Here is a 26,972-nt window from a genome sequence, read left to right on the forward strand (position 1 = left end):
CTTCGCCCTTCCTTGGCCTGGGCTACAGCCTGGGCTGCGTGCGGGGTGGGGGGGGGCGTAGAGGGAGACGGAGACGCGGGGGTCTCTGGGCCTCAGTTATACAATGGGGGCAGCAGTGATGGCCCCGTAAGTGTGACGTGCTGATGAGCAACCCTTAGGGCAGGGAGGAGGCCGTGCGCCCAGGAGCCTGTGGTGGGGAGAGACCAGGAAGAGAGGCCTGAGGGATTCCACAGAGGAGGCCAGTGGGGGGCTCTTGGCTCTGTCCCCCCAGCTAGATCTCAGGTGGCCGCTCAGAAGATCCAGTCCCTGAGTCCTGGTGTGATTTGCGAAAGGCCAGCGAAGCAGGGCGAATGCGTACATCCGGGGAAGCTGGGTGTAAGCTTTCCGGCATTTATGTTGCCATTCAACTCCCCGGATGCCACCACGGGGGAGAGCTGAGCAGCGCAGCCTATGGGATGGGCCCTGGACTCTTGAGGGTATTGGGGATGCCCATGTCGTGCCAGCTCTGGAATGGATCCTTGGCCAATCCAGGGACCGTTTCTCTGCCCCTCAGTATCAAGGGAGATGATAAAGGAGAAGGCCCTTTGCAAACTGTAGAGCGCTGTGCCTCTGATGGTGCGCAAGCCCTTGAGTGTATACACGTGCGTGAGAACTTGTGAGTGTGAGTACACGTGTGTGCACGCAATGTCCCCTTGGCCTGGCTGGAGGGGTACCTGCATGCTACCCGAGCCTCCCTGTTCGGCTGGAGCTGTTCTAAACTTCTTCCAGTCTTGTGTCGTGTTTCTCGCTGTGCGTTGGTTACTAGATCGGATCAGGTTGAGGTCTGGAAACCCAGCAATTACCTTGGAGTCCACGGACTTCTCCCTCCTGTGGCTGCCACTGGTGGGTCGGGGCGGTGGGGGGGGTGTCTGCAGGGCTGGCAGCTTGCCTCCCTCCTCTGCCCGTCCACTGCCGCCACTTTTCCCCCAGGGCTCTGAAACCAGCCACTCTCTCGTCATTGTCCCTTGACTCCTCCCAACACGTCTTGCCAGGTGTTCTTATGATTCCCATTTTGCAGGCAAGAAAATGAAGTCTCCGTGAGGGGAAACAGCTTTCCCAGAGTTACCCAGCCCAACGAGAGGCAGAGCTGGAGTCTCCACTCCTCCCCGAACCCCAAAACTCTTTTCTTAACTGTTGCTGTCTCCCTGGTGGTGTGCTGGCTGGTTGGCTGAAATGAATGAATGACAAAAGAGCAAATGAATAAATCCCTCGGTCAGTATTGAGCTGAGAGAGAAGTTAAGTGTTAGGAACAAGGGCTCTGGTTTATTGACCACCTACTATGTGTTAAGTGCTTGACATAAAAATATGTGCTGCCAGGATTATTGCTGTCCCCGCTTTGCAGGTGAGGAAGCTGAGGTTCAGAGAAGTTAAAGCATCTTGTCCTGTGTGGGGCCTGGGATTCTAACTTGAGAGTCAGCAGAGCCTGGCAACAGGTGCCCATTACAGCTGGGCAAGACTGTCAGGAAACTATGCCTACAGGGCCCTCCCTGGTGACACCACCCCCCATCTGTCCCAAAGCCATTTCCCCATTTGTCTCTGAAATGGGTTTCTCTTTCAGTCTGAGGTGGGATCTTCTGGCCCAGATTTGATTGTTCCTCTCTTACCAGACTGTTGGCACATCTAGTGAGAGTCCGTGCCCTGGTTTGGGCATGGGGAGGTGTCTTCCTGTCCCTGCTGCCCCAGGGCCAGCCCTGTCATTAACAGCTCCCATGGGAGAGCCAGCTCGTGCCAGTGCAGTCGTGGGTCTGTGGCAGTGGCCTAGGCTGGCTCAGTGGCATCTGTGCCCAGACCTGTGCTGGATGCCAGGGACCCAGAGGTGAGTAGATCCGGCCCTTGGCTTAGAGGACTTACAGGCTGGGTACTGAGGCCTGCGTGCGTTAAGTCTGTAGTCATGGAGGCAGAGCCTGGCATCCTGACTCCCATTTTCATGGCCTGGGACAGAGCAGGGGCTGTTCCGTGGCCTCAGAAGTGAACTGGTCCGTGGCATCTAAGAGGCAGATCTCTTTGCAAAGGGATGACGTTGTCTGTGGCAAGCCAGGAGGGCAGGAATCAGGTCGGCCAGAAGTTCCCCTTCTGCTGGGGGACAGGCTGGGTTGGGCGACACTGTACAGGGAAAAGAAACCAGATGTTGAAATCAGAGCTGGGTTTGAATCCAGGCCCTAGCATTTGCTGGCTCTGTGATTTCAGACAAGCTATTTAACTTCCTGGAATCTCAGTGTTCCCATTTGTAAAATGGGCTAATAGAACCTGTCTGGCCAGTTCACGGAGTGGATGAAATAAGGTAATGCACATAATATGACTCACACGTTCTTCGGAAGTTTTTGTTCACTTCCCTCCTCACCCCGGCAAGAGCCTCCATCCAAGGGAGGAGATGTTCCTTTAGGTAGCAGCTAGTCTCATGGTCGAGGCAAGAAACAAAACTCGTAAGATGTTAGAATGAACCCTCCAGAAGCACCAGCGCTTGACATTAGGGGCTCCATTCTCATGTCACAAAGGACAATAGAAACCCAGGTGGCAGCCTGAAATACCTCTGCTGTAGAAGGGTGCTGGAATAAAGCAGATGATAGATTAAAATCTGAGCAGTGCCCAGGTTCGGTCTCCTGATCAAGCTGGAAAGCTCCCTGTCAGGCGCTCAGACCGAGTGAGATTCATTGAGGACCTACTCTGTGCCAGGCCCACGCTGTGGCTTTACTGTAGATGTATCTTGATTTACAGTAACAGCAGTGACCACGAAAGGTTAATACTGTAACCCGCCTTCAGTAAGCAGGGGAACTGAGGCTCACAGTTGAACATGCCTTGTTCAAGGTCATACAGCTAAGAGAAGCAGAGGGGGCCTCAAACCCAGGACAGTCTGGCCCTGAAACCCACGACTCTCCTACCCCATGGGTTACTAGTTCCACAAGGCCTCAGATCAGAAACACAGAAACGGAAAAGGTAAAATATAAATGACAACGTAAAAAGGAATAATTGAGGGAATGAAAACGCAATGCGATCCCACTTCATACCCATTAGGAGGGCTATAAGGAAAAAGCCAATAACAAGCGTGGGGGAGACGTGGAGAAATTGGAACCCTCCTACATGGCTGGTGGGAATAGGAAACGGTGCAGCCACTTTGTCAGTTCATCAAAAAGTGAAAGAGTTACCACATGAGCCAGCAGTTCTATTCTTAGGTATGTACCCGAGAAAACGGAGAGCATCTGTATCCACGTGATAACTTGTATACAAATGGTCATGGCCATGTGAGTCACTATAGCCCCACAGCGGAAACCATCTAAATAGTCAGCAGTTGATGACGGGGTAAATCAAAGGTGGTACGTCCATACATGGAATACTATGCAACCATAGAAATGAAATTCTGGTCCATGCTACAACCTGGATAAACCCCGAAGACATGATGCTAAGTGAAATCAGCCAGTAACGAAACGATGCCTATTATATGATTTCATTGATGTGACATGTCCAGAATGGGAAAGCCCATTAAACAGAAAGTAGATAAGTGGTTTCCACAAGACGAGAGGCAAGAGGAATGAGGAATAACTGCTAATGGGAGCAGGGTTTCTTTTCTGGTAATGAAAATGTTCTGAAAGCAGATAGTGGTGATGGTTGCATGGTCTTAAGAATGCACAAAAGGAATATACTAAAACCCACGGAATTGTACACTTCGAAAGGGTGGATTTTAAGGTGGGTGAATTACATCTTAATTTTAAAAATATCAGGAGCAAGAATATACAGTTACAAAGAAGTGAAGGAGTTCCCGTTGTGGTTCAGTGGTAATGAACCCAACTAGTATCCATGAAGATGCAGGTTCAATCCCTGGCCCCGCTCAGTGGGTTGGGGATCTGGTGTTGCCTTGAGCTGTGCTGTAGGTCACAGATGCAGCTCGGACCCTGTGTTGCTACAGCTGTCATGTAGGCTGGCAGCTGCAGCTCCTCTTCAGCCCTAGCCTGGGAACCTCCATATGCCGCAGGTGCGGCCCTAAAAAGACAAGAAAAGGAAGAAGTTGAGACTAAGGTTGGTCCTAGGGTAGGATGCAAGGAAACTTGACTTCGAGATTCCTGGCTGCTGGAGTGAAAAGGGAGAAGCAGCCTCCAAAAGGAGGGAAGTACTAGCTCCTAAGGGAAACCAGCTCTTCCAGGGCGTGGCTCTGAGGCAAGATTCCCACAAGCCTGAGTTGGCAATCCTATGAATTGTCCAAAAAACGCATTTCCTATCTCTCGCACCTGAGATTCCGATGCAGAGAGCATCAGGAGCTGTGAAGGCCACGCTTAGGAGCCGACACCTTAGGCTACTGTACAGTCATGGATGCTGCCAGAAGGCCCACGACTGCTGATCAGAGACAGAGTTGCGCACATCAGTCGTGGCAGGGAGAGTATCCGTATGGGCACTGATTCCTCCGGACCCCGATCCCACAGGGCCGCCAAGGTCAGATGACACCTGCCGGAGCAGTGAGCTGCCTTACAAGACAGGAACCCAGACCTGGGGCAACTCACATCTTCTATAAGAGGCAGGAAGCCTGCCTGCCTGACACAGATGTCATGGTCAGGGCTGTTTGTCTTTGGTTTTTTGTTTGTTATTGTGGTAAAATATGCATACCTGATTTACATAATTGATTTACAACGGACCTTTTGAATCATTTTTTGGTGGGAAAATATCAAACGAACTGTTTTTACTCGCAATAAAACAGTGGGGTTTTTTTCCTCCTAACACCAGCCCATTCCGCCAGCAGCTCTGAGGGTTCGTGCCTTAGGACCCTTAGATAAGGGCTGTGTCCCCCAAGACAATATTGCCACCACCCCCACAATTCAGGTATCAGTCACAAGTCCTGGGCCTCCTGTACTTCTGACTCTACGTCAGGAACTCCCACGGCCTCCTCCTAGGGTTCAATAATTCACTGGAATGGCCCATAGAATTCAGGAAAGTACTTTGTTTAACTATTACTGGACTTTTTATTCTTTTTCGGGGGCGGGGGGCGCACCTGCAGCATGTGGAGTTCCCAGGCTACGGGTCGAATTGGAGCTGTAGCTGCCGGCCTACACCACAGCTCACGGCAATGCCAGATCCTTAACCCACTGAGCGGGGCTAGGGATCGAACCTGCATCTTCATGGATACTAGTCGGGTTCTCAACCCGCTGAGCCACAATGGGAACTCCCTATTACCAGATCATTTTAAAGGACACAGCTCAGCAACAGTCAGTGGAAGAGATGCGGAGGGCAAAAGGTAACCTCCCTCTGCCTTGGTTTTCTCACTTGAGGCATAAAGTGGAGATAATTCCAGTCTTATCTCACAGGATCATTTTGAGGGATAAATTTATTGTACATCTGGCGCACAGTAAGAGTTCCGTGCTTGTGTCATTTTTTTTTTTTTTTGGAGTTGTGTCTCTTTTTTATTTTACATTTTTAATTTTTTTATTTTTATTTTTTTTGTCTTTTTACATTTTTAAAATTATAGTTGATCTACAATGCTAAATCAGCAAAGGGACCCAGTGTATACACATACCTACATTCCCTTTCGCATATTCTCTTCCCTCAGGGTCTATCCCGTAGACTGGATATAGTTCCCTGTGCTGGACAGTAGGACCTCATTGCTCATCCATCCTCAAGGGAATAGTTTACATCTACCAACCCCAAACTCCCCATCCATCCCACTCCCCCTTCCCTCCCCCTTGGCAACCACGAGTCTCTTCTCTTTATCTATTTCCGTTTTGCAGATAGATTCATTTGTGCCATATTTGAGATTCCCCATGTAAGTGATATCATGTGATATTTGTCTCTTTCTAACTTCACTTAGTATGAGAATCTAGTTGCATCTATGTGGCTGCTAATGGCATTATTCCATTCTTTTTGATGGCTGAGTAGTATTCCGTTGTATATGTTCCACTTCTTTTTTTTTTTTTTTTCTTTTTCGGGTGCCCTGGGCCAGGGGTTAGATCCCAGCTGCAGCTGTGGCCCACACACAGCTGCGGCAGCACTAGATCCTTTAACCCACTGTGCCGAGCAGGGATGGAACCTGTGTCTTGGCACTGCAGAGAAGCTGTTACTCCTGTGGCACCACAGCAGGACCTCCTGTACCACATTTTCTGAATCCATTCATCTACTGATGGACATTTAGGTTGTTTCCATGTCTTGGCTATTGGGAATGGTGCTGCAATGAACATGCGAGTGCATGTAGCTTTTTGAATTAGAGCTTTGTCTGGCTATGTGTCCAGGAGTGGGGTTGCTGGATCATATGGTGGTTCTATATTGAGTTTTCTGAGGAACCTCCCTACTGTTTTCCATAGTGGTTGTACCAATTTACATCCCACCAACAATGTAGGAGGGTTCCCTTTTCTCCGCACCCTCGCCAGTATTTGCTGTTTGTGGATGGTCATTCTGACCAGTATGAGGTGGGACCTCATTGCAGTTTTGTTGGCATTTCTCTAATAATTAGTGATGTCGAGCATCTTTTCATGTGCCTAGCTGGTATTGTTGTTGTTATTATTACCTTGAGCCTCTTTTCTGACCACATTGCTGGCACACTGGCCACTCCCGCTGTGGTCGCTGTCCTGCCACTTGCCTCCTCCAGCCTCTGCTGTGCATTTTCTCTGCCTGAAACACCCTTGGCCTCTGTGTGCACCTGGCGGTTTTGCTGCTGCCTCCTCCGCCGAGCCTCCCCTGCGTGCAAGACCATCCCACCCCGCCTGGGCTCCTGGGCCCTGGAGCAGGACATCTGCCTCCGTCTGCACTGCACTCCTCAGGGCAGGGCCTGGGTCTCCTGTGTCGCTGGTTCACAGCGGGAGCCTGCCAGCTGCAGTGTGGGGAGAGGGCGAGCTGGGGACAGAAACAGCCCTGGCTGGGCCTCCAGGGAGCACACACTGGCCCTGTGGGCTGTGTGCCAGGGGCCGGAATGTGGGTGAGGAGGACAGGGAGGTCAGGCGGCCGGGCTCGCCCTCATCTAGGAACTGGGAAGCCATACATGCTTAGGCGGGAGTGGCGAGGTTAGGTTTCTGCTGAGCAAGGACCTCTCTAGCTGCGGCAAGGGGACGGATTGGCCGGGGAGGTGGGGGGCTGAGCCGGAGGTGCCCGCTGACTGGGTAGAGGCTGGGACCGCAGGGGGAGAGGAGGGGCCGTCCGACAGATGCAGAGGGAAAAACGCCAGGGCCTGGTGACGGATTTCAAGTGGGGCCTCCGTTTTCCCACCAAATGGCCACGAATGGGCCCTGCCTCCCCCACCCCCACCCCGGGCCTCTCCAGTGAGATCGGAGGGTAGCAGTCCCTTGGCATTGACCTCGAACCAGGTCGCGTCCGTCTCTCCCATGCGGTCCCATACCCTCCCCACGGCGCACCCCCCGCCCCCGCCCCGGCTGGGGCCCAGGACAAGCACAAGGCGAGACCCTTGGGGGCTTGGTCACGTCTGCAGGGCCCGGCGATGAGAGCCGGGCCTCCTCACCACCCCATCCTGGAGAGCCGCTGGGCCGAGGCACGGCCTGGCTGAGCCCTGCTGATGAGATCACTTGTTCCCTTGGGCAGAGTGGACCTGCCGGGGCTCCTCCACCAAAGAAGGGAACAGCCCAGCCCAGCCCTTGGTTCCTGGGAGGATGGTTCCTTCCCGTTTTGTCCTCTCGGCCAGCCGTGCAGGGGCTGGCGTGGCAGGGAAGTGTGCCCTCATGCGCTGAGTGTCCTCCGGAATCGTGAATCCAGCCGCCCAGCAGCAAGCCCGGACCAGGACCCAAGTCTTCTGTCCCCACATCTGACATCCATCCCCAGGCCGAGGCCCAGAGAGCTGTGTGTATCCCAAGGGGCAGGGCCTTCCTTCTCTGGGCCTCAGTTTCCTGAGCTGCCAAAAGGATGCGAAAGAGGGGAGGAGGACCCGGATGTGAAAGAGGAGGACCCGGATGTGAAAGTGGAGGACCCGGAAGCTCTAAGGGCCCCGCCCCCGGAGACAGAAGGGGTGGGCGGCCGCCAGAACCTGGCATCCTTCCAGACGCCTCCAAGTCCCCGTCATTTCCCAAAGGCACAGCTTGGCTTCCCCAGCAGAGGAGACCCAGATGGGCAGCAGGCTTGGGAACAGATTCGGGGCAGAGGCCCCCCAGGGGCCCTGCAGGGCTGGAGACCCTCTGCTCCCTGCCGTGGGCCTCAGAGTCCCCCGTGTTCTGAAGACTGGAACAGGGCATCCCTGAGAACCCGACCCTCCGGTCTGACTTTGCAGCGCAGGGCTGTCAAGGCTCGTGGAGGGTGTGCAGAAGAGGCTGCTGTGAGCCAGGCACTCAAGGCCCTGACTGGCCCTCCCACCAGCTGGCCCTGCTGCCTCCCTGTCCCGGCCACTGCAGGCTGTTGACTCTGACCTGGACTCTAATCACATCCAATCCATCCTCCACCCAGCAGCGCGTGGAACCTCCTAAATCTCAAATCTGATCACCCCTCTGCCCAGCTTTACAAGCCATCGAGGGCTCCTTGGCCACGCCCACCACTTAGAAGCCGATTTATAGTCTGGCATTTGAGTGAGGGCTGTGGGGACCTGGCTCTGAGGACCTCTCAGCCTCGGCTCCTGCAACACAAAACTAGCGGATGCTTGTGCCGGCGTGTCTCCAGCAGGCCCCTCTGTGAAGGACACCCTTCCCCTCCTGTCCACAGTCCGCCAAAAAAATCACCTCCTTCAGGAGTTACCGTCGTGGCGCAGTGGTTAACGAATCTGACTAGGAACCATGAGGTTGCGGGTTCCATCCCTGACCTTGCTCAGTGGGTTAAGGATCTGGCATTGCCGTGAGCTGTGGTGTAGGCCACAAGCGCGGCTCGGATCCCACGTTGCTGTGGCTCTGGTGTAGGCTGGCGGCTACAGCTCTGATTCAACCCCTAGCCTGGGAACCTCCATGTGCTGCAGTGCGGCCCTAGAAAAGGCAAAAAAAAAAAAAAAAAAAAAAAAAATCACCTCCTTCAAGGAGCCTTCCTTGATACCCCAGGCAGGGATAGGGACCTCCTCCGTCTTCTCAGAGACCTCTCCATCTGTCTTTCCCACTAGCTGGGCTCCTCCAGGACAGGGACCAGAACCCAATGAAGTCCTGGACGTTGTAATGCTTCCTGCAAATGCACGTCGAATGAATGAATGAGGGAGGGAGCGAATGAGTAAATAAGCAAGGCTGCAAATGAGGCCGTTTCTCATCTGGTCTGTGATAAACCTATATGCACTCATAGGAGCCCCCCTGGGGAACAGCTACTTGCACCAGATACTGGGCTGCGTATTCTAGCTCCGTTACTGCATTAAGCCCCGACAGTGCTGTGAGATGGGCGTTGTTATCTCTATTTTATTATTAAGGACACGGAGGCTCAGAGAGGTACAAGGCACTGTCCATAAGCTGCGGAGCTCGGACAGAAACCATGCTCCGTGGAGGAAACGCTGATGTGGCAGAGGGGTACGGATGCCAGGAATGGACCTTTGGCTCTAACGGACCTGGCCCTCACCCAGAGGTAGGGGTGGGTTGGGGAGAGTGTATGGGACTGAGGGGAGGGTTAGAATGAATGGGGCTTGAAGAAGTCTGGGCTTTCCAGGGGGCTTTGAGCAGAATCCCATTCTGAGGTGGCTCCTCGTGCTTCGTATGACATGGGGAGATGCTGGGAGCTTCGGGCCCCTCGCCCCGACCTACCCCACGATCGGCAGCGCATCCTGTCCTGTGGCGCGGACACTGCTATGTTCTCAAACCGACATCGAGAGCTCTGCAGAGGTATCGGTGCCCTCACCTACCCCTCCCCAGAATCCCGCAGTTCTCACCTAAATAGACCTCCTCCTGAATGTGCCAGGCCCACCCCAAGCCCCACCCCAAATTCCCAGCAGAGTCCAGGCTGTTTGCTAGAAGCCACGGAAGCTTCCCTCCCCCAGCCCCGCACCAGCCTCGAGGGGGCGGGGGGGGGCTGGGGGAAGACACACCAAACAGAAGTCACCTGGCAGTGGCCTGTTTTTTCCCCAAAGCTGGTTGCATCAAGGTCATTTTTGAGACTGATGGTGTGCGGTAGTCCCTGGCTCCCACGGCCCCATCCCACCAGCCTCACCCAAAAAGATGGTGCCCCTCCCCTTCCCTGGGCTGGGCCCAAAGACTCCCTGCTCTGCCCCGCCCTGGGCCTGATGGTAGGGGTGTGAGGAAGGGAGGCAGAGAGGGGGAAGTAGAGGCAGAGCAGCAAGGACTGTTCTAGAAGCTTGATTGTAAAGGGACAGAGAAGCACAGCAGGAGAGACGCAGGGTCAAGGAAGAGGGGTTGCTAAGAGGAGAGATGAGGGTGGAATGTCACGGGCTGAGGGGAAGGAGAGGCAGGGGGTGGGATCAGGGCTGGGGTCGCACAGGAGGAGGGGGCCTGGGGCCCGGGAGGAATGAGGAGAGAGGTGGCTGGGAAATTGCAGGAGCCCCTCCGACAGGCCTTCCTTTGCTGGGAAGGAGGAGTGGAGGGCTGTCGGGGCTGAGGACAGGGCTGACAAGGTGGGGCAAAGCCGTGGACGAGAAGCAAAGAGGCTGCTCCAGGACAGGCAAAGTTTGGGAGCCTGGCTAAGCGGGCTGGTGACCAGTTCGTGGCGCCTCGGGCCCCTGGGCCGAGTCACATCCTCCAGCCACACTCAGCTCGACAGTGCAGGACAGAGCCGACTGTTGGCATCAGGAATGCGGGATACAAATGCATGGGCTGTGTTGTCAGGAATCGGGGGTCCTGGGGTGGAGGTGAGGCTGGTAGAGGAGGAAAGAGGGGCCAGGAAGATGCTGGCCTAGGGAGCTGAAGGCCTCCGAATCAGAGGCCCCAGTGCGGAGGGAGAGGTGGTGTGCAGGCTGGGGGGCCCTGCAGGGAGAGAGGGTGGAGCGGGACCAGAGTAGGAGGTGGGTGAGGCAGAGGCCTCAGACAGAGCAGAGGGAGAGACTGGCAGCCCAGGCCCTCCAGGACTTCTCCTCTTCACCCTGCTCAGCTGGGACCGCCCGCAGCCTGAAGCTCATACTCGCACATGCACACGCAGTTAGAGGCAGCCCCACGGGCAGCTCTGAGGTCTTTAAAAGCCCCCAATCCAATCCCCAGTAAACACATACTGCAAGTACCAGCTGCAGCTTCAGATATAAACACAGCCTCAAGCCAAGTCCCCTATGCCCCCCAGTCGACCTCTGTTCCTGTATCCTCTCTGTTCTTGAGCTACCCCTAGAAATCCATCCATCCATCCATCCACCCATCCATCCACTCATCCATTCATCCACCCATCCGCCTGCCCATCCATCCATCCGTCCATCCACCCATCTGCCTACTCATCCACCTGCCCATCCATCCATCCATCCATCCGCCCATCCATCCATCCATCCGCCCACCCATCCATCCATCCATTCATCCACTCATCCATTCAACAAATACTTCTTGAGTACCTACTATGTGTCGGGCACCGTCCTAGCCACTAGGGATGCAGTGGTAAACAAAACATGAAGACCCCTGCCCTGATGGAGTTTGTTCTGGTAGGAGGAGACAGACAATAAGCAAATAAATAAAATAACACATTAAAGGATGTTACATTCTCCCCTGACCAATAAACTAGTGGTGTCTAAGAGAAAGAAAGAAAAAGGAAGGAGAGAGGGAGGGAGGGAGGGAGGAAGGAAGGAAAGAAAGACAAAGAGAAAGAAAGACGGAAGGAAAAAAGGCAAAGGACGGCACCTGCTAAGGCAGCGAGTAGAGCAGGAAGGGCGCGGGAGGGGCATGTGCAGCTGGGAGCTTTCAGTTTTCTCTAAAGTGGTGGGGAGGCCTCGCCAAGATGTCATTTGAGAGCCCACCTGAAGGAGGTGAAGTCTGTCCTGTGTTTCTCACACACAACACCATGCACCACAGCAGAACCCCTGGTGCCACCTGCTGGGACCCCCACATCACATGCTGAGCCCGGGAGATACCCCAGCTTTGATCTCTTACCCCCAGGCCACTTCTCAGATGCCCACGAAGTGCTGCCTCTCCCACACTGTTTTGGCCACAGGGGAGGCCCTGGTTCCACGTGGCTGCCATCCGAAGGTGGGGAAGAGGCCCCAGACAGGAAATGAAGCCGGACTGAGGCCAAGGGTTTCGTCCTCGGGTTTGGAAATGGGCTCCCCCAGCAGGTCCCGGGACCTGGACGAGAGCCCTGGGCTTGCCTGGTGGAATGAAGATCCACTGATGAGCTGTCCTGGGTCAGTCTCTTCAGGGTGCCCTGGGGGGTTGGGGGCAGCCAGGCTCGGGGGCTCTGGAGGCAGGTTAGGCTGGGAGATGGAAGCAGTGACAGGGACAGCTCTGAGGGCCTGGTGTGACACAGTGTACATCTCCATGAGCTTTTTTCAAGGGGGGATGCCGCACCCCGGGAGAGAAGGAGTGAGCGCCCTGTCATGGGGAGTATGTGAGCAGGAGCCAGACAAGCCTGTCAGAGAGGCTTCAGGGAGCCTCCTTCCCTGAAGGGTTGGGGGAGCTCTGGGTCAGATGCTCTTAAGGCCTCTCTGGGCATGAGGGTCCAGGACTCAGAGCCTTGTCATTGCCCCTGGGCTCCGGAGCCCAGTTGGGTCCCTTGTCTCTGCCAGGCTGGCTTAGGTGCTGGAGAAGGTCAGAGCAGGGCCAAGGCAGAGGGCTGCCTTTTGTGGGAGGTGAGGGGTCCTCTGAACTTTTCTGTGGACACAAACGTTGCCTGTGGATGTAGTTGCCTACCTTGGGGGCCTCCGTGTCTGTCTGTGAAATGGGTAGGACCATAACTCATGGTAAACACTCAGGTACTTGGTGGCCTGCCCTTCCTGAGGGTCTGGGGTTGGGGGAACGCAGGCAGACTCAGCGGTGCTACGCCTGCAGCCATTACCTTCCTTCCCCTGAGACACGTCTTCTCTGTCATCAGCCAAGCCAAAGATTCGATTCTATTCTATTCTATTCTATTTTATGCTATGCTATGCTATGCTATGCCATGCCATGCCATGCCATGCCATGCCATGCCATCCCATCCCATTCTATTCTGTTCTGTTCTGTTCTTTTGCCGGCAGCACCAAGGACAGAGCCCTGGGGCTCATCTTTATCAACTGGGTCCCTTCATTCAGCACTTCCCAGTGCCTCTTGGGAGCTGGAGCCTGTGCTGGCCTCTCAGGTCTCAAAGGGAAAGCAGACCTTGTCCCCAGCTCCTCCCACAGCTAGAGACAGGTGTCTGGCTGGCAGTGCCCCCTGAGCAGTTCTTTTCGGCCCTGACTCCCAGTCCCCATTCCTTTGTCCTGTCTCAGGCTACTGTGGTCCTGAAAGGCAGGGTGTGAGTGGTGGATTTACTGGCACTTTGGGGGAGGTCCTGATTTCTCTGGCCTCGATTCTCCCCCAGGGAACGGTTCTCTCTCTTCCTGAGTGTGGACTTTGTCATTATTCAGATCTCTGTCCTAGTCCTGGCTCACTGCCGACTCACTGGGTCTCCTTGGGCAAGTCACTAGCTTTCTCTAAGCCTCCTTCCTTATTAGTAAAATGGGGGTAAACAGGCCGCCATATGGGGCTGCCGTAAGAGCAAAAGAGATTCTGCCTCAAAAGCACGTAGCTCAGGGGTTAGCACCTGCTGAGTGACCGAGAAACTGCAGCAGTGACGATGTTCGGGAAAGTGAGGCTTGGGGAGCTAAGGTCGCCTCCCCAGGACCACACCGCCAGTGGGTGATGCATCTAGGACTAGAGCCTGGATTTGAGATTTCTAGTTTCCTTCTCAGGAGCTACTGAGATGGCGCAGCGATTACTGTGGAAGCTGATGGAAGAGGAGCTTTCTTCATGGAAAATGAATGGAGGGGGGGCTCCTCCTGTTGCCCCCACGAAGGCCAGGCTTGACCTGACAGTCCCTCCATCCTGCCTGCCCCTCTGCTGGTGGCCTCCATGTACATAGCCAGTTCTAGCTTCCTCCGCAGGTATATGAGGGGTATCAGGCCAAAGGTGGTCACGAAGGCTGTTGAAAGAGGAGAGGGAGGCACGGGTGTGCAGGACTATAGACAGGACTTCTGATTTTAAGTGGCAGTTCTAGGTCAAAGAGACTGAGGCCAAAAGGGAATTTATCAGCTCGTGCCTTCAAAAAATCCAGTGAAAAGTAAAGCTTCAGGTATAGCTGGATCCAGGCTCTCAAGGGTGTTCTCAGGGACTTACATGTTCCCGCCTCTCAACTCTGCCATCCTTTGGCTTTATTTGGACACTCTCCTCCCTGGTGGTAGTGTCTTTAGCCATAGGACAGTGCCTGGCACGTATTCCCCTGCCTCCAGCAGCTCCAGGCTCAACGTTCCAGCAAAAGCTCCAGAATCTGAGACACCCAGTGACGGTCACCCACCCGATCCCAAGCTGGTTCAGGGCCTGAGGCGCCCATTCTTGTCTCATCGGCAGGCCTGGGTCACAGGCCCACCACTCCTGGATCCTCAAGACTCCAGGAGAGGAAGGAGGGGAGGCCGTCATTATGAGAAGGATCCGGGAATTGGGTGGGAGAAAGTACAGAGGAACAGAACAATGATGGCCTGTGAGACAGGCCAGTGGCTGGACCGGGGCCATCTCTTCCCCCGTGGACGGGAGCCTGGTTATCTGGGAGGAGGGGCGGGTCTTGAAGGCCCCAGGGGAGGCCGTCAGCCAGCTGCACTCCTTGCAGCTAAGCAGCGGGTTCTTTCTGGAAAGGGACTCCAAGTGGCATGTCTCCATAGGGACAGCCTGGGGGTCCAGGCCAGGAGCAGAGACCCCCTCATACCAGCTCCAGGGACAGGGGTTTATTGGAAGGTCTGGGATCTCCCAGGGCCCTGGGCAGGAGGTGCTACAGCCCCAGGGCCTTGGACTTGGGAAGCCGGCCGCTGTGAACTGTCCCTCTGCTGGCAGGGCTGCCTGTGGCCGCTGCTCTCTGGGCCCCTGTGCTCAGGCCACACTTCCTCACCCTGAGGCTGCCCTGTGACTTCTCAGCCCTCTGCCCACCAGGTCGCCCTGATCTGAGACCTCGTCGTACGTGTGCCCAAGAGAGACCCTCTTGCTTGCTTTGCCAGGCCTCAGCTTCCGCACCTACAAGGTGGGGCGGTCGCTGTGAAGAGTGAATGAGAGGCAGCCTGGGAAGCATTTTGGCACGTTGACAACATCTGCCCCGACTGGGGTGGGAGAACACGAACTCCCTGATGGGCAGCTGGGGCCTGGGGCAGAGCAGAGCCGCAGGAGATGCAGGTGTCTGCTGCGCCCAACCTCTAGAGGCCAGAGAAAAACTGAGGGGAGCAGCCTCAACCCCCACATTCCCTGAAGCTGCAGCTTCCCCTTCCTTGCGCTCAAAATGGATTGTTTCAGTTCCAGCTTTAATTCCCATCGAGCAGGAGGTGAGAAGGGGAAGTGGAAAAAGAGAAGAGAAATCAGATTCCCTCCCTCCCTGTGCCCTCCTCTGCCAAGTTTGTCTGCTTGTGTGGCCAGCCGGATACCACAGGTGAAACCAAAACTCCTCCAGGAGGGGGTGGCTCTGCCCTCGGCCCTCAGTTTTCTGGGTGCCAGGCAGGCCCTGGCCTCGGGCATCAAGCCATTTTTCAGGTGGAGATTCAGGCTCAGAGAGGGTAGGTGGCTCACCCTGGGTCACACAGCAAGTTGGTGATGAATCGTAGGCTGTCTGACTCCTCAGGGGAAGGAAGCCAGGTCTCGATCTCTGTCATCCTGTGCCCTTGGTACTAAGCTCGGAGGCCAGGGGCCGACAGGGGGGTTTCCAGGCCGTGTTTCCCAGAAGGCAGGCAGGCCAAGGTTAGGAGGCCTTTTCCCACGTCCAGCCTGGTCTGAACTGGTTCCTGGCTGGCTGGCAGACGGTGACTCAGGCTTCCAGCTCCTACCTCTGGCTGTCAGGCCTCCTCATCCCTTCCAGATACGAGGGCCGTGGGGACGGGTTCGGGATGGGAAGAGGCTGCAGAGTCATGGGTATCCTGAGACCATAGGATCCGAGCAGCCCACGGAGCTTCGGCCCCGGTCAGCTCTTCCTTCCATCTAAACGGAATCGCTTCTGCTGCAGGCGCAAACCAACCCCGTGCCTTGTTGCCTGAATTGAAACCTGAATTGAAAGCGGAACCAGCAGAGGTTGACCCCTTGCGGGGTGAGGGGCGTCAGTGTTCCTCCCGATGGTGCACCTGGAGTGGAGGTGGGTGCTGAACGCCTGGTGTCAGGGAAATGCTCCCTGGCAGCCGGACAGACTCCACACTAGGCCTGCGCCCTGCCAGGGTCCCCGGTGGCTCCTGAGAGCCGTATCGACTGGATGTGGGATCTGAGAACAAGGCTTGATTTCATCTGGGCCTAAGTGGGAGAAGGGCTGGGAACTGGGTCCGGAGGACCTGAGGTTGGGAACCCAGCTCTGAGCTTGCTCGGTGCCAGCCCTGCAGGGGAGGCCCCCTCTGTGTATTGACCTGCCCTCAGCCCTCATCAGTTGCCCCCCACCGCCCCCCCTGCTGCCCCGGGCAGTCTCCTGGCGCCATCTCCTGGCCAAAGGCCCTTATTGCAGGGAAGACATTCCTGGCGGAATCCTCTGGAGTGGGGAGCAGGGGAGCAGGGACTTTGGGGGACAGTGGAAAAGGGGGTGTAGAGTGAGAAAGATCTTGTTGAAGTGCCCCCAGACTGGGACACCTCAGGACACTCACTAGCCCTTCCTGAGCCTTAGTTCCTTTATGGGTACCATGCAAAGTATCACCCCACGACTGCCTGCCCAGAACTGCAGGTGAAACATGTGACACGGGGTGGGCGGTTGAGAAATCAGTGTCACCTGGTGCTGAAGACCTGAAACCACCGGACACTAGGGTGACCCGAGGGAGCCCAGGGCAGGGCCTGGAATTGATTCACTGCCCTGACAAACGCTGGCTGCAAGGGCGGCCCACACACATGGTTTCGTTTAGTTCTGACAGCAGCCTGTGTCCGCACCAGTGATCCCTCTCATCTTACAGATGAGAAAACCACACGAACAGTGCAGCTATTCAGAGAAGGTGCGTGGAAGTGTCCCAGGCAGAGGAGGCAGCCCGGGAAAGGCCCCCGGAAAGCCCGGGGCGGGGGCAGGCTGGCAGCCGGGGGCCCCGGCAGGCTTGGGAGTAGAGCAGTGGCCCCTGGGCTCTGCTTGAGGTTTTGAGGCCCATCCCCTCGGGCTTCCCATCTGAGCCCCTCTTCGCACAACTCACCCCACGCTCTGGCGGCGACACTTGCTCTTCATTTCTCGCTCAGGGTAGACTCGTCCCCTGCCTCCATGCCCCGGCCTGGCCTGCCCTCTTCATGCTTTTTATGTGTCCAAGTTCCCGCAGCCTTTTATTTTATTTCATGTCACTTGATTTTGTTTTTCCTTTTTTGGCAGTCCCACAGCATATGGAGTTCCCCGGGCCAGGGGTCAGATCCGAGCCACAGATGTGACCCATGCCACAGTTGTGGCAAAGCTGGATCCTTTAACCCACTGTGCCAGGCCAGGGATCAAACTTGCATCCTGGCACTGCAGCGGGGACACCTTCCCCCCGCCCAGCAGCCCATGTGCCTTCTCTGGGAGCCCTTCCAGGTGCCTCCCTCCCAGATGCCCCCAGGATCCCTGTCACCCGAGCTGTCCCTCCCGGGCTCCACCCACGTGGCAGGAACTGAGACCCAGGCCCTGCCCTGCGGCTGACACCTTCAGGAAGCCCTCAGAGCTCCTCCCATTCTTGGGACAGACACGCTGGTGGAGGGGGATCCCAGGAGTCCATCCTGGGAGTCAAGCGGAGGGCCAGCTGCTGGGCTGAAGGCCAGGCCTCCTTGCCCTCCTGAGCCCGGGCCAGATCACATCAGACCCGGAGGTCCAGGCTCTCCGCTGGCACAAGCGACCTCCTAGCACAGACTTGAATAAGCAGTAGGTGGTCAGTCCGGCACAGCTGACCGAGCGTTTACCGGCAGTTCCAGTCTGGGTTTTCTCCATTTGGCGTAAACTTTCGGTCCCACCTCAGTTCCTCAACCGCCTGCCTGTAAAATGGGTTTGCGGGTGAGGTCTGTGCTTATCCCTGACAGGGTAGAGAGGGGGTCCTCTCTCCCTTTGCCAGGCCGCCCACCTGCGGGACCGCACTGTACCAAGGAGGCTCCAAGAGGGAGTCACACGGGGAGGAGGTGCCAGGGTGGGACAAGAACCTGGGCCTCTCACTCCCTGGCCAGTGATATTTTTCCCTGCATCATTCTGTCCCCGCCCCACAGTCCCCTCGGCTGCTCCAAATGAAAGCCCACCTCCTCCAGGTGGCCCCCTCAACACTGTCCCCACCACTGGGGTCGGCGTCCTGGTCCGGTGGTGAGGAGGGCCTGGGGGACCAGGGAGGGCTGGCACGGGCAGGGAGGGTCACACGTGGCCGAGTTGTCGGGGCATCACCTCTGGGTCCCCACAACCCACCCCTCCCTCCCAGGGAGCTCTGGGAGGGGCAGTGACTGCAGGGGCACGTGGGAGGCTCTGATGGCATAGAGTCGCTGCTCAATACTTGCTGGCGGCGAAGAGGAGGCGAGGGAAGGAGGGAGCGAACAAGGGAGTGCCGTCGAGGGCCGAGGACTGCCCCCCAGAGGCAAGAAAGAGCCCTGAGTGAATGAAGAAAGGGGGGCTGCAGGGAGGGGGCACTGGGAGATGGCGCTGGGGTTACAGCTTTTGAGGTGTAATCACCCAGCTACCCATTTGCCAGATGAGAAGACAGGGAGAGGGCTGGGGACGAAGCAGGCTGCTGGGTCTGCGGCGCTGGCCTCAGACCCGCAGCCCCGGGGCCGCCGGCACCTCCCTCCCTGCCCTCATCCTCCTCTTTCCTCTGCTGGCGTGGGGAGGGTTCCAGGAAGGAGACCTTTTCTCCGCCTCCGTGCTCCTCAGATTCAGTTTCCGTCAGGCTCTGGTGTGGGGGGTGGCGGGGAGGGGTGGCCCCCGCAGGGGCTATTTCAGGCAGAGGCAGCCCTGCCAGGAAACAAAGGGCGCTGCTCGCTCAGAGGTGCCCCAGTCCTGGTGAGAGCAGAAGCGCGAGAGCCTCGTGTCCGGCCTCCCCCCTTGACCCATCCCACTCGGGGCCACCAAGGTGCTTCGGGGACAGGAAGGCTGCCTGTGAGTGTTGGTGTGACTCGGGGGCCGTGGGCAGGTGCGGGGAGGGGCAGGCGGGCCGGGCCCGGCGCTGACCTAACAGAGGTCCACAGAATTGGGGGGTGGGTGGAGAGGAAGGGATCCCACCCAACTAAGGGATCAGAAAAGGAAGCTGTAAGACTGGACCTAGAGCTTGATGGACACCGAGGGTTCAGAGGAAAAGAGGTGGGTTGGGCGGCACCTTGGCTGAAGGGAATGGCAAAGACGGGGGCTGGCGAGGAAGCCCGGGTCTCTGGCTGGGAATGGCTGTGTGGCCCTCCCTGTCTGTGTCTCGGGAACAGTGGGGCAAGAGAGGAGGGCAGAGCGGAGGGACCTGGGCTATTTCAGATGAGCTGGGGCGCTCGGCAGGGAGCTTGAAAGTCAGGACAAGCGTTTGAGCTTTTCTTCAAAGGGCAGAGGGATGCGGGGACGATGTGGTCAGAACACCTGCTAGAGGGGCCCCACCACCAACCGCAGACAGAGCATCTGAGGCCCAGAAAGAAGCTGGGGTCTGAGCTGGTCCGGGGCACAGGGCTCAAGAGTGAGTGACAGGAGTTCCTGTTGCTCAGTGGTGAATGAATCCGACTAGGAACCATGAGGTTGCAGGTTCAATCCCTGGCCTCGCTCAGTGGGTTAAGGATCTGGCGTTGCCATGAGTTATGGTGTAGGTCACAGACGTGGCTCGGATCCTGTGTTGCTGTGGCTATGGTGCGGGCTGGCAGCTGGAGCTCCGATTCCACCCCTGGCCTGGGAACCTCCGTATGCCCCAGGTGCAACCCTAGAAAAGACAAAAAGACAAAAAAAAGGGTGAGTGACCAATGTGAGAGCTCCAGGAAGCCAATGTCAGCTGCCGCCTGGAGGCAAGACCACACAAGCCCTTCCCGGGAACCAGCGCTAGCCTGGAGGTGGGAAGCCAGCTCACCCCTCCTAGGTCCTCAGAAGGCAGCGTGGATCCAGAAGCCAGGGCCACAGCCGGGACTGCTTTTCCTGGCGCAGACGCGAAGGCTGGCCTGATCCTCTTGAGCGGTCCCTGCCTCCTTCCGAGAAGACCAGGCTCACGAGGGCGTAGGAGGCCGCAGACACCGGGAGACTCAGTCACCGGTGGCAGAGGGCTCTCGCAGGAATGGGGGGGGGGCAGACCCCCGAGGAGAGTTCAAGGGCACAGCTCGCTTCCTTCCATCTGCTTCGCCTCCCACCATTCACCTCCCTGCCTCTGCCTCGAGGTTGCTCTCCTCTCTGGCCCCCTTCTCCCCACCTGGGGACACCCCAGGGCACCTCACACCCCTCTCCCCCCATGGAAGTCCTCCTCAGTCACCTTGAACTTGCTCCTTCATCCTCCTCTGAAAAGTGACTTTTATCCTTTGGCTCACACCAGCCAGCCCCCTCAGACTAGCGTATGTATATGGACACATGTACGTCTGTGAATATTTGTGTATCTGTCTACACCCCATCTGCATACACTGTGCCCATGCATTCAGCAGACAGTGAGTAGCCATTAAATTGTCTAGCATCTGAAAACAGGAGAGCCAGTGCATGAATGAAAGCATGGCTGGGGGAGTTTCTGCTGGGGCTCAGCAGGTTAAGAACTTGACTAGTATCCACGAGGATGCAGGTTCAATCCCGGGCCTGGCTCAGTGGGTTAAGGATGCAACATTGTCACAAGCTGCAGTGTAGGTCACAGATGCGGTTTGGATCTGGTGATTCTGTGGCTGTGGTATAGGCCAGCAGCTGCAGCTCTGATTCGACCCCTAGCCTGGGAATTTCAGTATGCTGCAGGTGTGGCTCTGGAAAAAGAAGAAGAAGAAGAAAGAAACAAATGGGGAAAAAAAAAAAAAAAAAAGGATGAGTTCCTGTGTGGCACAGCGGAAAGGAATCTGACTAGGAACCATGAGGTTGCCGGTTCGATCCCTGGCCTCGCTCAGTGGGTTAAGGATCTGGTGTTGCCTTGAGCTGTGATGTAGGTCACAGACACAGCTTGGATCCCACATTGCTGTGGCTGTGGTGTAGGCTGACAGCTGTGGCTCTGATTGGACCCCTAACCTGGGAACTTCCAATGCTATGGGTGCAGCTCTAAAAAGCAAAAAAAAAAAAGGATGACCTGAGCAAATGAATGAATGAACTTTCTCTTGCCTCTACCGATCTCGGCTTCTGGGTAACAGTGGGGGGACCAGCAAGCTCCTCCTCTGGCCCCCCTCTCATGTCTAACCGCCTAGCTGTATGCCCAGTACTCTGAGCACGTGGGCTGTAGCCCCACAAAGAGTCTTTGATAATTACAGGTGATGTGGTGTGTGGATAGAGGCTAGAGAAACCCAGTCATTCTCACTTTGCAGTTGCCCCGAATCTAGGTAAAGTGTTTTCATCAGAATCAAAATTTAAGCTGGGAGAAATTAGTTTGAGGAGCTGTGTTTTGCTCTAATATAACTTTTTAAAATCCCATAACTTTATTTAAGAGGAATGTTCACATTTAAGAGGAATGTTCGCACTTGCCCTGTGCCAGGCACTATCCTCCAACAAACCTAAGAGGCAGGCACTACGTCACCTCATTTTATAGATGAGGAAGCGGAGCACAGAGATTGAGTAATGAGCCTAAGGCTACACAGCTCACACGTGGCAGAGCTGGGATTCGAACCTGGGCATCTGGACCAGAACCGTATCTTGGCCTCAACCCTCTATCTCCTCGCTCTGAGTGCCTTTGCAGGTGTTTGTGTTCTTTCTGGGCCTCAGTTTCTCCTGTCTGTAAAATAGGGAGAGGGGGCGATTTGCTTCGCTGTCCCAAAGGCTTTCCCTTACAGGATTGCTAGACTTAAGCTGTGGGTTCTCTCTGGACACCAGCAAATATGGAAATGCCACTTGAGAAGTAGGTACCCACAAGTCCCACTTATCCCACCAGGGAGCCTCTTAAAGCATTTGTGCTGCTGGCTTCCCCAAAACCCAGCCGGAAGGGGTGAGTGGAGGGGCAAGGTACAGGGCCCAATGGCATGGCATGGCATTTATTAAGCACCTACTGTATATCAGGTCTGTGGCAGGTTTACTGATAAGGCCATAGGCCCAGAAAAGGCAAGCGACATCCCCTAGGCAGAACAGCATAGAAGCAGGGGAGCCAGGATTTGAGCCAGGCCTGCCTAGCTCTGATGCTGGGTTTTTAATCTCTACTTTCCGTTCCCATGGGTCACACTAAGTTCCCTCTTCTGAATCAGGCAGTTGGGTTCTGGTTCTGAATCTGCTTCCAGCCCACTAAGACTGAGCAGTCCGTGCCCTCACTGTGCCTGGATTTCCCTCTTTGTAAAGGAGCTGGAGACACTCATCCTGCAGCCGTTTGACTTGGGGGGAGCTGTTCTCAATCTGGCCACCAGGGGGCACTGTGGCCCCAGGGGCTTTGCCAGATCCCCTCTGTCCAGGGGAAGGAGGCTGAGGGAACTCCTGTATCACCACCTTCCCCCATTTTACAGATAAGAAGACTGCTCCCAAAAGAAGGACCATGGCTTTGGAAGGCGGAGTCCAGGCTGAAGAGGTAGGCACTGTCCTTAGCTCAGAAGTGTGGACATTCTGCTCATGTTGGTTAAGTAAGTTACCAGGGCCTTCCCTGCGTGGGCCCCAGGTTGGGTCTTGAACACAGAGAGGAACCAGATCTGGCGCTTCTCCCGGGAGCTTCCTGATCTGTGGGGAAGAGATAGGCAGACAGGCCCACCACGACCACAGTCTCCGAACTCCGGGGAAGGCTCTGACCACATGACATCCTGACAGGTGGGTGCATCATGCCCCCATTTTGCAGATGGGAAAAACTGAGACTCAGATAAGGTATATCGCATCACTCCCCAAGGTCCCAGAGCTAGTAAGTAGCAGAATTAGGATTCAGGAGTTCCTGTCCTGGTGCAGCGGAAACACATCTGACTAGGAACCATGAGGTTACAAGTTCGATCCCTGGCCTCGCTCAGTAGGTTAAGGATCTGGTGTTGCCATGAGCTGTGGTGTAGGTTGCAGACGTGGCTCGGATCCTTTGTGGCTGTGGCTGTGGCATAGGCCAGCAGCTGTAGCTCCAACTGACCCCTAGCCTGGGAACCTCCATATGCCACAGGTGCGGCTCTCAAAAGCAAAAAAAAAAAAAAAAAAAGAATTGGGCTTCAAACCAAAGTCTGTCAATCTCCACTTACAGAAGAGATATTTAGCTGGGGTTTTGAAAGATGAATAGAAATTCACCAGCAAGTTGGTGGGAAATGAATATTAGAAAGTGAATTGGGGAGTTCTGGTCATGGCTCGGTAGGAACAAATCTGACTAGTATCCGTAAGGACGCAGGTTCGATCCCTGGCCTCGCTCAGTGTGTTAAGGATCCAGCATTGCCCTGAGCTGTGGTGTAGGTCACAGATGCGGCTCGGATCCCCTGTTTCTGTGACTGTGGTGGAGGCCAGCAGCTACAGCTCCAATTCGACCCCTAGCCTGGGAACCTCCATATGTCGCAGATGCGGCCCTAAAAAACAAACAAACAAAAAAGGTGAATTGGGTTTCTCCCGAGCTTGAGATTTTTTATATTCCAGGTCACCTTAAAAGTGGGGTCTGTGGGGGGCTTCCAGGGAACAGCCCGCATCAGAGATGGCTCAGGTGGGGAGATGCAGGCCCAGGGAGGGACAATGCGTGTGGTCACGGACTGACAGGCTGTGTGTTGCTTCCAGCCCCTCTGGATGTAGGAGGCCCGGCGGAACAGCCATGGCCATGGCGTGGGACAACGGCACAGGCCGGGCCCTGAGCTTCCCGCCCACCACTTGCGTCTACCAGGAGAACTTCAAGCGGCTGCTCTTGCCACCTGTGTACTCGGTGGTGCTGGCGGCTGGGCTGCCCCTGAACGCCTGCGTCATCGCCCAGATATGCACGTCCCGCCGGGCCCTGACCCGCACGGCTGTGTACACCCTGAACTTGGCCCTGGCTGACCTGCTGTATACCTGCTCCCTGCCCCTGCTCATCTACAACTATGCCCGGGGTGACTATTGGCCCTTCGGAGACCTCGCCTGCCGCCTGGTCCGCTTCCTGTTCTACGCCAACCTGCACGGAAGCATCCTTTTTCTTACCTGCATCAGCTTCCAGCGCTACCTGGGCATCTGCCACCCGCTGGCCCCGTGGCACAAGCGCGGGGGCCGCCGGGCCGCCTGGCTAGTGTGCGGGGCCGTGTGGCTAGCCGTGACAACCCAGTGCCTGCCCACAGCCCACTTTGCCGCCACAGGCATCCAGCGAAACCGCACCGTCTGCTACGACCTGAGCCCGCCCAGCCTTGCCACCCACTACATGCCCTATGGCATGGCCCTCACGGTCATCGGCTTCCTGCTGCCCTTTGGCGCCCTGCTGGCCTGCTACTGCCGCCTGGCCCGCCGTCTGTGCCGCCGGGATGGCCCAGCGGGGCCTGTGGCCCAGGAGCGGCGTGACAAAGCGGCCCGCATGGCTGTGGTGGTGGCAGCGGCCTTCGCCATCAGCTTCCTGCCTTTCCACATCACCAAGACAGCCTACCTGGCGGTGCGCTCCACGCCCGGCGTCCCCTGCCCGGTGCTGGAGGCCTTCGCGGCCGCCTACAAGGGCACTCGGCCCTTCGCCAGTGCCAACAGCGTCTTGGACCCCATCCTCTTCTACTTCACCCAGAAGAAGTTCCGCCGGCGGCCGCAAGAGCTGCTCCAGAAACTCACAGCCAAGTGGCAGCGACAGGGTCGCTGAGTCCTCTGGTGCAGGACACCTGAGGCTGGAGCAGCCACTGTGGTTGCCCCTGTGGCCTGGGCACCGGAAGCCCCGCCGACCCTCAGCTGGGCAGGGAGTGAGGTCCCCACGGCCCCCCATATTTCAGCTATTTATTAAGCCTTTTCTCTGGAGCAGGCCCTGTGGGTACAGAGAAAGTCAGGCCTGGGCCTAGCTCTCCAGAAGGTCCCAGGAAGCCATGGAGAGTCGGAGCAAAGCTGCTCACACAAATATAGTGCGACAAACACCGTAACCGAGGAGTCTGCTGCGTGCCGTGGAGTTACCAACAAAGGGAGTAAGGGAAGACGGGAGGGGGAAGTGAGAGCTTCCGGGAAGGGGCATTTGAGCTGGGTTTTGAGGGATGAATATGAGCTTTCTGTTCCATTCATTCAGCAAAGCTTTATGGACACCTTGTGCTTGGGCCTAGGTTGGTTCTGGGGCCCCAGGAGAATCAGCTTGAGCCTGCTCCATTCAGGCTCTCGAGTGCTGGAGGTATAGACACGGACACGGTGATGTCAAGGCTGTGACAGAGGGAAGCATGGCTGCGGGGGAGGGGGCACCTAGGGAATGCCCATGTCCCAGGGCAAGGAGTCGGGGAAGAGCTCTCGAAATGGGGTGGGGGCATCTGAACCAGATGTTGAAGTCTGTGTAGGAGCTTGGCAAACAGAAGTGGGGAGCGCGTTAGTGCAGCCTGGGCCAGCCCTGTGCTGGGCTCTGCCCTGGGGCAGCAGGCAGAGAGCTGGGGCCGAGGGCGTGTGGCCCCCTGTGTATGAAAGCTGCGAAAACAAGAGCCGTCCAGACAATAGCGAGAGCGGTCCAGGTGCTCCGGGCTGTGGGGGCTCAGCAGACGGAGGAATTGGGAGCGCATCTTCAAAGGGGTGGGCTTGAGCTGGGGAGGAATCCAGAAGGCAGAGAGGAGGAGGCTGCTCCGGGCGGAAGGCCCTGTGTGTACAAACCTGGAGGCAGGGGGGTGCTGAGCCTGGTTGTAAAGCAACAGTGAGTTTCAATTAAGCCCCGGGGTTGGGTGGCAAGAAATGGAGCTGGGAGGGAATAGGGCATTCAATGCCAGGAAGAGTCCCAGGCTCTCCTCCTCCCCTCCACCCACCTTCCAGCACGCCTTTTTCAGGCTTGGGGTATCCTCCGCCAGGGCCCCCAAGTGAAGGAAAACAGCCCGTCAACATTGCCTGATTCTTGGAGTGGGTTAAGGATTTGCCATTGTCTCTGTGGCAGCTGAGGTCACTACTGAGGCACAAGTTCGATCCCTGGCCCAGCATCAAGGATCTGGTGTTGCTTCAGCTGCAGCTCGGATTAGGGCTGGCCCTGGAACTTCCATATGCCACAGATGCAGCCAAAACAAAGCAAAACAATACCAAACAAACAAACAAAAAAAACCCCCAAATCTCCTTTGCTTCATTCTTAAAGGAGAAGTCAGCAGTTAGAGACCCATGGCCACTCCCAGGGCAGGAGGCTGCTCCATGGAGGTCCTATGGCCAGAAGCCTGTAGGCTGGCCCCATGACCACTCCTGCTAGGTCCCAGCCCTGCTCTCTCACCTCCATCATTCTGGCCTGTGGGTACCACCTGGAAAGCTGCCTGGAGGCATGTGCAGGCATCTAAAACACAGACCCGAGCCTTAAAAAGCTGTGGAAAGGCGTCTTCACTGAAGGTCCCCAAGGCTGCAGAAAAACTGTGCCACGCAAAGCCCTCTGCAGCCCTCTTTGCCCTTCGCCCTCCCCGGGGTCTCCTTCAGCCACTCTCTGCAGCTCCTCATCCTCTTGGCTCTTTGTCCTCATCTCCTCACCCCACCCCGGCTCCACCCCCCTCGCTGCTCCTCCTCCCAGGTTCCTCCTGTCGAGAAATCTGGCCAGCCCTTGGCTGCTAGTGTACCATGCAGACCCAGGACTGGCAGGCGCAGCCATGGCAGAGGGGTGTCTTCCACCTTCGAAGGCAGAGCCGGCAAAGGGCGGGGGACTGTGTAACTTACTCGGCATTTTTCTCATAACCTCCCTAACATCCAAGGCTGTTCGGCCACAGGGACACTTAGAGAAGGGCTCTCTGCAGGAGTGAAACTCCACAGCAGCTTCAGAGGTGTGCTGGCAGCTGGTGGAGGCAGTGGGAGAACCAGGCCTGACCCATCTCGGGAATCCACGCCAAGTGCCCTTGCTGGGGAGCCTGACAGTTCCGATGGAAGGACGTTTGATTCTCAGGGTCACAGTGAGA

At 56.4% G+C, this 26,972-nt stretch overlaps 1 protein-coding gene and 1 long non-coding RNA gene across 12 annotated transcripts in view; one reads left to right on the forward strand and one right to left on the reverse strand.

The window, feature by feature from the left end:
• The window catches only part of P2RY6 (pyrimidinergic receptor P2Y6), a 51,270-nt gene extending 26,263 nt beyond the window's left edge, over positions 1 to 25,007 (forward strand). For 3 of the 11 annotated variants that reach the window (XM_021102027.1, XM_021102028.1, XM_021102029.1), the window contains 3 exons: positions 9,329 to 9,480; positions 22,491 to 22,552; positions 23,710 to 25,007. In XM_021102027.1, the coding sequence (XP_020957686.1) occupies positions 9,329 to 9,480; positions 22,491 to 22,552; positions 23,710 to 24,736 (1,241 nt within the window). In that variant the 3' untranslated portion in view covers positions 24,737 to 25,007. 11 annotated transcript variants of the gene reach the window in all.
• LOC110255395 lies at positions 1,862 to 17,331 on the reverse strand. Its single transcript, XR_002335528.1, has 4 exons — positions 17,129 to 17,331; positions 11,928 to 12,142; positions 8,945 to 9,093; positions 1,862 to 2,142 (listed from the first exon to the last, which is right to left on the reverse strand). It is a non-coding gene; the product is annotated as an uncharacterized LOC110255395 (long non-coding RNA).

This window comes from Sus scrofa, chromosome 9 (genome assembly GCF_000003025.6).
Source record: "Sus scrofa isolate TJ Tabasco breed Duroc chromosome 9, Sscrofa11.1, whole genome shotgun sequence".
In the NCBI taxonomy this organism is placed as follows: domain Eukaryota; kingdom Metazoa; phylum Chordata; class Mammalia; order Artiodactyla; family Suidae; genus Sus; species Sus scrofa.